This window comes from Haliotis cracherodii, unplaced genomic scaffold, assembly GCF_022045235.1.
Source record: "Haliotis cracherodii isolate W230 unplaced genomic scaffold, xgHalCrac1.p SCAF_7, whole genome shotgun sequence".
Taxonomy (NCBI): Eukaryota; Metazoa; Mollusca; class Gastropoda; order Lepetellida; family Haliotidae; genus Haliotis; species Haliotis cracherodii.
This window is the reverse complement of record NW_027266330.1, coordinates 3,660,507-3,670,211: the sequence shown is the minus strand read 5'-3', so window position 1 is coordinate 3,670,211 and position 9,705 is coordinate 3,660,507. Positions and strand designations below refer to the sequence as shown.

Genomic DNA, 9,705 nt, shown 5'->3' with positions numbered 1-9,705 from the left:
ATCAACACATTTGATAGTTCATGATACAGTTGGAATTGTGGTGCAATGGACTTATGAATTACGGAAAGGTTTGTGTCGCTTGTATTACAGTGAAAGACAGTCGGCCCCACAGCGTTGATCACCTCACTGATAGTGGGCGCAGCTGGCACACCCTGTGCTGATAGACGGAAACACAGGAACAAGGCCACCGTCGCGAACTGGTCATATCTGACCACAGGACCTGGTAGAGAAGCAAGCTATCAGTGTTTGGATTCTTTTATACAGACCTTGATGGTCCACACAGAACCTGTATTTAACTGTTGAACTGTCGTTAATAAGCATATTTATTATTAAAATAGACATGTTATAGCCATTTTTATTTATTGAAACGGTTTGTAGCTTTATGTAGGCTATTTTGTTCATGTTAGTTTCGTTGTCATAGAAGTGGATTAGTTCGCTCTAATAATTTCTGAGCTAACTTTTGAGTTCCAGAAGGTCAGAGAAACTACTGGTGTTACCAGCCTTATCTCTGGTCCCCGACAAAGTCTTTACACGAATGACCTGTCCAGTGTAGCCAGCACGACCAGGACACCCTGACCTCACATGGTCAACACGCTGGTCAGAGTCCAACAACGTAATGTCATTGCGTTTTGAAGAATGTCACACCTAACTTTCCATTCACGTTGATTGTGTGTGAAGTTATTTCTGAATGTAGAACACTCAAGAAGATATATTAATATTTTTAACACCTTTCGTACTCAGCAAAATTTAACAAGCGACTGATAAGGTCTAAATGTGATTAGTAATTTGTCAAGCAAAGGAATTGAAGCATTAATATGTCAACCACAGCTATTTTCCCTGGATAAATTATCTGCGGTAGAATCAGCTTGTCAATTCGTGCTCTTATCAAGGATGCCTATGCTAAAAATAAAACGCTTACATTAATGGTTAATGGAAACAATTAACTAATTTTAGGGGTCTTAAATGACAAAAATGAAACCATACTTTAATTCTTTTATGAATTTTTGTAAACACGTAACTGGCTATATTATTCAACACTCGTTATTCAGTTCATGGTGCTGACAAACAAAGAACTACAGGTACACACGAATCCAAGCACGTCAAGAATCTGAAAGATTCAGCCTTACACACCAAGTCAAACATTGAATAAAGGCGATGAAACCCCTTCCATAACCACAAGAAATCTCTGCTAGACATAGAATACATCCTACGATTCCGATTATATCGTTAACATGTGTTGACCAATCACTATCAAATTGTGATGATACCAGTTGTTCGCGAAAAGGTGAGCGTACACCGTCCGAACCTTGACAACTGTCACAAACACATGAAAAGGCTTGTCAATTGTTCATCTATATAAAAAAAACAACACGGGAAGCATAATGTACAAGTTAAAATCATTCTGGTCTCTGTTGTGTTAAAAGTGGAAATAGCCTCCACGTGTTTACCTTAACATTTTGAATGCTGTGCTCAGGCTTTGAATGATCAAACCCTGATCAAACATCTTTCTAGCAAGAGTCTTATAAAACTTCTGAAACCTTCGTAGAAAAAGCGAAAAGGCCGTACTGCTGAATATTGTTCGACTTAAAGCAAGGAAACTTAATAGACTGGCAACCCATTGTACAGGTGGCGTCATTTGATGATAAGTACGAGCTAGCCTCATTGGATGTTCACACTCTGTTATTGGAAGTTTGAGTGCCACCAATCTGAGAGGTCACGTGAAGGTTGAACAATACAGAAACAGACTGCAACATAAACTACTCTCACGGTTTGAAGTCTCACCTGAAGTCTCCTGTACAAGGATTCATATAAGAGCACAGGTGACACATTGTCATTTATTAAATGACTACAAGAACTAGTTTGTTGTGTCTCTACGGTTACTTGATTCGTGGTTAACAATACGACGAGGCATACAACCTACAACACACAATTCTTCCTCAAAGCAACGTCACCTTCATGTAGCTTGACAGTCACGTCACTGAGTTTGCATCAAGAAAACGTGACAGTAATTACAAAAAACAACGACAAGTGGTCAGGTGACGGTTATGTCAGTATGTTTTATCTGTCATGAGATTGACAGCTGCTGCCGTCCCATGGTCGACATTCTGCTGGTACCAAGAACAGGCGCTCCTGTGACGGATATAGAACAGGTTGCCACTGTCAGGACCGTTGTCACTTCGCTAACATGCTCTAATCGCTCTAAGAACACGGTCAGTCTTGGACTGAGGAATGTTTTCAGATAAAGGTTGAGAGAGGGGCTATGTGTTTTAGTGTGTGTGGTTATCTTTGTTGAACATACCTAGTTGACCTCACGTCTGAAAATCAAACGAGAGATTTGATTGTTTTTTTGCTATCGTGACTGCGATCGACAGTCGGTTGTATTTCTTTTGCAATAAAAATAAAGCGACAAAAACCTCTCCATAATGTCTTAAGAAATCTGGAACGGTTGGATAGCACCGTGGTTAAATCGTTCGTGTTCGATTCCCACATGGATATAATGTGTGAAGCCCATCTCTGGTGTTCCCCGCCGTGATATTGCATGAATATTGCTAAAAGCGACGTAAAACAATACTCACTCATTCACTCACTTTAGAAATCTCCTTGTATCCATGTACGGTTACGTCTCTATCATAAGAATGTGTTTCTGACTTACGATCAAATAGTGATGACCCCAGGTGTTCTTATTATTTCTTGTTATAAAAATACACAGAGGACGCTTGTCTTTCCTTGTCAAATAATTTATCATCTGCGCGGGTGACCTGTGCACATGGCACTGAGCGGCGTAGCGATAAGATAATCCTGTGATTAGCATGAAAAAGAAAAACGTTCTGTTTATAATGCGTTTTCTTACATGATTTTCATGATCGTACTCGTAGACGAAAAATATTTCCGGCATAAGGTGTTTTTCACTTGAGTGAAATGTCGATTTTTAGTAAGAGATAAATATAATATTTGATTTGTAAAATGAGTGATTTGTAGTGTTGAAAAAGCTGTCACTACCCCAGTTCCTCTTGACTATTTTAGCTTGTGGTTGTATGTTCTCCCACATTTATAGTTAACTTTGAACTGGTGAAGCAAACGTTGGCGAATACGACCATAGTGTAGAAAAAACACGAATTGTTGATATTAACATGATATGAAATGAGGATATTATTTCCAGTACATTGGCTCATCTGTATATGATTGTAAAACGTCAACGCCAGACAATAAAAGTGAAAAGGCGAAAAAGTAAAAATAACTTTGTATGAATGGACCACAGAAATCAGTGATTACGTTATGACTTTCATTTCTATAGAACCCGTATGTTCTCTATTATTTCAATCAATCAATCAATCAGTCAATCAATCAATCAGTCAGTCAGTCAGTCAGTCAGTCAGTCAGTCAGACAGTCAGTCAGTCAGAGCTTCAACTCCCCTGTTACTTATATATAAAGAATGGCATTTAAACATAGATGATCTGTAACTCCTTGGAGATATGTATTCCTGTTGTTGTTGTGATATAACAGACAGGTAAACAAAAATCTTTTTTCCACAGTGCCTATGTTTAATGTATAAAAACAATATGTACATAATTCTTGGAATTCTTCTCTTGGAATATGTTCCCATCTTCCTTTTTCAATATGTAAGTTTTAGTCTCAACTTTGTAAGAGCTCTCCTGAAATGAAGACCTTCGGCAGATACTTTTACGGTTCTGACACAGATTTAAGCTGCTTGATAAGTTCTTGTTTAATGTTTCCTGTAATCTTGATTCCCGCGTCTGAAGATAAACATCTTCAAGACGTTGAGTGAGGGTTTGAAGAAATATATCTGCACATCCTACAGATTGAGTCATCCATCCATATTCAAATCCCAGTGAGAATAATAACTGCCTAATGTTGCCCGCCCAAGTCCTTCTGCCTGCATTATCAAGGTTGATAAGCATACTGCTACATTCTCTCGGGTATCTATCTTCTGTTATAATTATATATTAGTTTTAACCATATGCATCACTTCATATAGTAAACTGCTAGAGGTAATCTTCCAGTATAGCTTCAGTGATTGGTTTACTTCCAACTCCCAGTATCTGTTTACAAGAAAAAGCTGTATTTTCTCAATTGTCTCAGTGTACTAACATCCCCATATATCTGAGCCATAGGTGAGGATTGGTACTGCCATTCTATGAAACGAAAACAATGACTGCTCAATATCAATGTTGTACTTACAACAGTAAGTTAACCACAATCATACGGAAATATGTGTGGATAATTTATCCACGTCGAAGATTCCCAACAGTGGAAAATGACCAATCTTGTTGTCATCTTAATACATTGCTTTAAGAAGAAGAGCACTGTAAACCCCACCGTTTCTTTTACTCAATATCTATCTCAATTATTTCGCCATGCCATACGCTATGTGTGAAGGAACTCCGAACTGAATGACGACGTCACAGCTGCCGTCATGTGACAACTGGGTCCATAGGTTGTTCTTTGAACGATTACGTATTAATCTCAGTGACCTTTAAATAGGTCATGTTGGGAGTGTTTTTGTTCCCATTCAAATTGCAGCCAATGGCAAACAATAGTGTGTTAACAAGTGATAAAACCCCGACCGAATGGCTATAAAAGGTGGGAAGGAGTCAACGTACGGCCATTACGGTGCTACCAATAATCAGGTAAGTCATCTCATCTTGCATGCCATCACTTCGGGCTTTCCTCCCACATTAAGCTGACACGCCGCGATGTAACTGGAATAATGTTAAAAGCGGCGTTAAACCCAATTCACTCACTCACTCACTCATCTTGCAGGCTTCTCGTGTATGAAGGATTCTGGTCCTTCCTTGTAATAGATGCCTATTTCACCTCTTTCATATCCCCCACACAAAGCATACACGGAATGACTCTTGTCCACTGGTGTAATGGCAGGACTATGATGTGCAAGTTCTTATTTTGTTGTAAAGGACTAAATGATCATCAAGGTTAAGCTAAAATATACTATTGATCGGGAAAAGATATGATCATTTCAATGGATGAAATAACACCATAAGTCTTCAGTGACCACTGAACAATAATGTACTAAACAACAATATGTTATAAATAGAACATGGCTTCCCAGAAGGGCAGGACATGCTTACCCTTTTCGCGAACACCGTGCAATCACTGATTTTCGATGATTCCTAGATTTCCCAGCTCTTTTACCTCTTACACCCAATGGAATATGTTTGAACTCATCTCCACGCGTGACAATATCAACTCTCGAAGGTCTCTCTTTGTTACTGGAAAGGATGAGCCAGACAAATCACCAACACAGATGAAGTTGATGTTCTAGAATATCAGGCATTTGATAGAAAGTAAACATTCTCATTCTGCTGCAGCAGTAAACTCCAATAGCAGGCTATTCTTAAAGAAATGTACAACACATTCTGACATCTAACCGTAACGACCTGGGATGAGTGAGTGAATGAAGCCGCATCAGGAACACGTGACAAACTCACAACACTTTTATGTTGAGGAATGAAAACATCATGTTCGTGGTGTGACAAATATTGACTTTTAGGTCCGGTTAAGAATTATTTTTTGTTTAGGAAATAAATATAAAAATAAGATGAAGACATGTGGTGAGCGTTTCACGTTGGGTCACGGTTGTTCTGTCATTAATCTTTCTGCACTCTTTTTCGTAAAAAAATGCTTACAATTTTTCCCAATAAATTCTAACTTTCATGCCGTGAATGGCACATTTTGCAATTTTATTATCCAAACAGCGTCACTGTCTCACTTCACACCATATAAAAAAACTGGATAATGCTGGAACTTCTATACAAGGCATGCGACACTATTGGCATGGCCGTAAGGATATCAGTAGTAACGATAAACCATCGTAAGGATAAGATATATGGATGAAGAGCCTCTGTTTTAAAATTCATATTTCTTATCCTTACTTGTACTCCAACTTTTAAATGTCTCTCAAAGAATATATATCATTGCCCTACATGTAGATGTAGATTCTGAATAGCTTAGCATTGACACACGTGATGACGAAATCATTTGAACCATCGGTGACAGATTCAACATGAAGGTCCTCGTCTTCGTCGCTATTGCCTGCCTGCTGTCTGGAGCCAACGCTTCTGGCTTTGTCGATACCCTCAAGGGTGTTGCAAGCAGCGTCGGTGATGTCTTCACCAACCTATTCAAAGATTTGAAGGCCCCACTGCAGACCGTTGCTGGCACACTCGTGGACAACCTGAAGACTGCGGGAACACAACTGTTGGCCACTGGAGCTCAGAGTATGTAGAGAGATTTACTTCAAACACAATCACTTGTTGTTTATAGTGAAGAAATGAGTAGTGTTTTAGGACGGGTTTATCAAACCTCCAGCGTAATCACAGGGCGAGGGTGTTGGAGGAGGGATCAGACAGGGCTGAGTACACAAGCATCCAATCAGTGTGACATACGCATAAACAACATGTTCTTAAACTGTTCATCACATTGTCAGCATACTGAGACCTAATGGTGCTTGTTGGCATATGTTCATGTCTGACACCTTACATACCTAGGTGGCCTTTCATTAATGACGCTGAGTACGCTTGAACACTATATGTGACCCGCTAGGAAAAAAGGGACATTATGGGGATAGGCTAGGATACAATTGTGCTGTGACGTCATATAGAAAGATGTTTGACGTCAGCCAACTTACGTAAAACTCGCCATTTAGATCTTTGCGGATTGTACAAAAATATCTTTTTTTTCTTGTGAAGACGCAATGTAATAAAATCATTATATTAAAACATTTTAGCATACATGTCTTCTTTCGATTAAACAGTCACTACATCTAGATTATTATAAGTTATTATTGCAAGCCTGAGGAATTTTGCAGAAACTTAGTCCAAGTGTGTGATGCCAAGTATCTCTTTAATAGATAAGAATTGAAGCCTCTGCATTGTGTTCCTGTGTTCCGAAGATGCTGTATTTAAAAAAAATAATAAGAAGTCAAAATGCTATTTTTCACCCATAAGGTCCCTCATCTCATAGTTGGTCACATATGGAGCATGTTTTAAGGCAGTCTTGACGAAAATGATGTTTTCTGTTTCGATGTACACTCCGGAATCTCCTAAGCTATGCCATCTCCCTTCCGTTTGTATAGCACCCCACTGTATGACTTCAATGATTTCAGGTCTCCTGGGATCCCTGTCTCACGTTGGTGCCCCCGCCACCAGAGATACCGAGTAGGTGACACTTCACTTCATATGAACATTTATTAGTTAGATGGAACGTGAGTTGAGTGTGACGCCTCGTTGGGCAGCATTTTCAATCTGTGTATGCCAGATTATGTCGGGACATGTCCTTTGTTCAACTCATAGCCATAGTTCTGACAGCCAATCATAGTGGGGTTTGAGGCTTGTGGTTTGGCCTGCCTGGTTGCACATGTTCCCTATCTATGGGTTAATCTTAAATCTGCCCTTTTTCAGCCATGTAGTGCGATCCATGCGTAGACATATCTATATATATATTAAAATGACATTATTACATATATCCAACATCATCCCTATCATGCAGCTACGTCGGGATAAGAATATATGTCCCCAGCAACCTATGCTTGTCGTAATAGGCGAGCAAATGGATCGGATGGTTAGGCCAGGTGACTTGGTCCATTTCCTGTCATTCTGTCCGTATTGCGTTGATAGGTGTTTGTGGCTTCAATCACTAGATTGACTGATCTAGAGCTGATTAGCTACAAACTGTGGTAATATAGCTGAAACATTGCTGAGTATGTCCTCACAAAGCAAACAAACAACTCTATATATCAATCTGCAGTCTCCTGAGTGGAGTCACCAAGTTCGTCCAAGAGGGAAAGGCTGACATATTTCTGATATTTATGAAACCTGTTTCAGCTATGTCACAGTAATGAGCACGTATGTGGTGTGCAATTAAATTTCGACTTTAAGACCATTTGATCTAATTGATAGTCAGAGTCTTCCATATACACCGAAACACCGAATAATATCTTTATATCATAAGTCCAACGTCCTTCCTTATCATCACTATGTATCAATCTGCAGTCTCCTGAGTGGAGTCACCAAGTTCGTCCAGGAGGGAAAGTCTGTGGTCGCCAAGCTGTCCGAGACCCTCGGCTCCCTGTACCACTCCGCCATGACCTCCCTCACCGACATCGCACAGAGAATCTCCAGCATGGACTTCCTCAAGGAGCCCCTCGACAAGATCCTCTCTGAGATCAAGAGCGTTGTTGGTACGTACACATGGCTTTAAAAATGATACGCAATCGTCATTTTAATTTAGACCCTAATCAGTACTAAGTGGCACGTTGACACAATATTAATTATTGTCCTTGTAGACCTCCACAGCATCTTCCAGAACTCCCTTGTGGAGACTCTGATCAAGAACCCAGGACAGTTCCTTATCAAGGCTGCCGAAGGTCTCATCAGCAAAGTTAGCCACAAGAGATCCGCCCTCACCGACACCCTGTCCTCTGTCGGACAGCAGTTCGCCTCCCTCTTCAAGCCAGTTGTTGATGCCGTCAAAGAGGTAGGAAATGCATTGTTTCACAGAATGTACCATAGATTCAAGGATTGTTTCTAGGTAAGCGGGGCGGTCGGGTAGCCTAGTGGTTAAAGCGTTAGCTCGTCACGCCGAAGACCCGGGTTCGATTCCCGACATGGGTACAATGTGTGAAGCCCATTTCTGGTGTCCCCCGCCGTGATATTGCTGGAATATTGCTAAAAGCGGCGTAAAACCTCACTCACTCACTCACTCTAGGTAAGCAAGCATTGTGTAGATGAAGTATGACAGTTATACCACAATATTTCATATATAATGGTAATATGATAAAATACATACCGTACATGATGGCAACAAACGATGAATACACCATTTCTCACACTGTCAATGTCTCAATCAGGAACATAATATTGCACTTTAAATTTAATATTCCCAGCACGTCGCCACCCTGGGATCCACCCTGTCCTCCACCGCCACTGCTTTGTTCGGAGCTGTCAAGCCTACCCTTGACCAACTGAGCACACAACTCTCCGGACATGTCCAGGCCCTGAAGGACAGCGCCGCCGAGCTGCTCGGACACGGACAGAATGCCCTGAAGGCTCTCTCCGCTGCTGCTGGCGACATCATGGGTAGGCTTACCTATTTGTCATAGTATTTCAGTGCAAGTTTGTCCTTTTTCGCAATGAAAAGTGCTTTTATAGCAGTTATAACGTATTCGTCCTGATGTTGAAATTTGAACAGATACAATGTTGTGATTCATAATCCAATGTATTGTTGTACAAACTATTTCAAGTCCATGGCCTGTAGTCAAGAGTAAATATGCAAGTCTTTACAGTGTGGCTATGGCATAACTTGTGTACTTGTCTCCATGTAGGACAAACCTTGACCAACATGAAGCCCTCCCTGCAGAAGATCCTCGACACCGGCAAGGATGCCGTCCAGACTGTTGCCCACACCCTCAACTCCAACTAAATAGTTCCCCTGTACAATTCAAACCAAATTAAACAACAAAGAACAAAATCCGTGTTTTATTGTCAATTTCAATCAGTAAATACTAAAACTGCATTTATTGGAATATAAACATAAAATGCAGGGCAAAGGAAAGAAAACACCTATTTTTATGGTGACTAAACATGAAACAAACAAGAAATGGTTATTTCAAAGGGGTATCAAAGTTGTGTTTTGAACCACACATTTGCAGTTTTTCGATGACTGTT

General features: G+C 40.3%; 1 protein-coding gene across 1 annotated transcript; it reads left to right on the top strand.

Annotated features, from left to right (window-relative positions):
* The first annotated feature begins 4,626 nt into the window (after positions 1–4,626).
* Positions 4,627–9,508, top strand: LOC139448244 (uncharacterized). The gene is made up of 7 exons (XM_071229769.1): positions 4,627–4,650; positions 6,038–6,258; positions 7,146–7,197; positions 8,032–8,219; positions 8,325–8,515; positions 8,925–9,117; positions 9,363–9,508. The coding sequence occupies exons 2-7, from the start codon at positions 6,045–6,047 to the stop codon at positions 9,458–9,460; spliced, it is 936 nt and encodes a 311-aa protein (XP_071085870.1). The 5' UTR covers positions 4,627–4,650; positions 6,038–6,044; the 3' UTR covers positions 9,461–9,508.
* The last annotated feature ends 197 nt before the right edge of the window (positions 9,509–9,705 follow it).

Coding starts and splice junctions, on each gene's coding strand:
- LOC139448244 (XM_071229769.1), top strand. CDS start 6,045: ATGAAGGTCCTCGTCTTCGTCGCTATTGCCTGCCTGCTGTCTGGAGCC. Junction 8,220..8,324: donor TGAGATCAAGAGCGTTGTTG/GTACGTACACAT, acceptor TTGTCCTTGTAG/ACCTCCACAGCATCTTCCAG. Junction 9,118..9,362: donor TGCTGCTGGCGACATCATGG/GTAGGCTTACCT, acceptor GTCTCCATGTAG/GACAAACCTTGACCAACATG.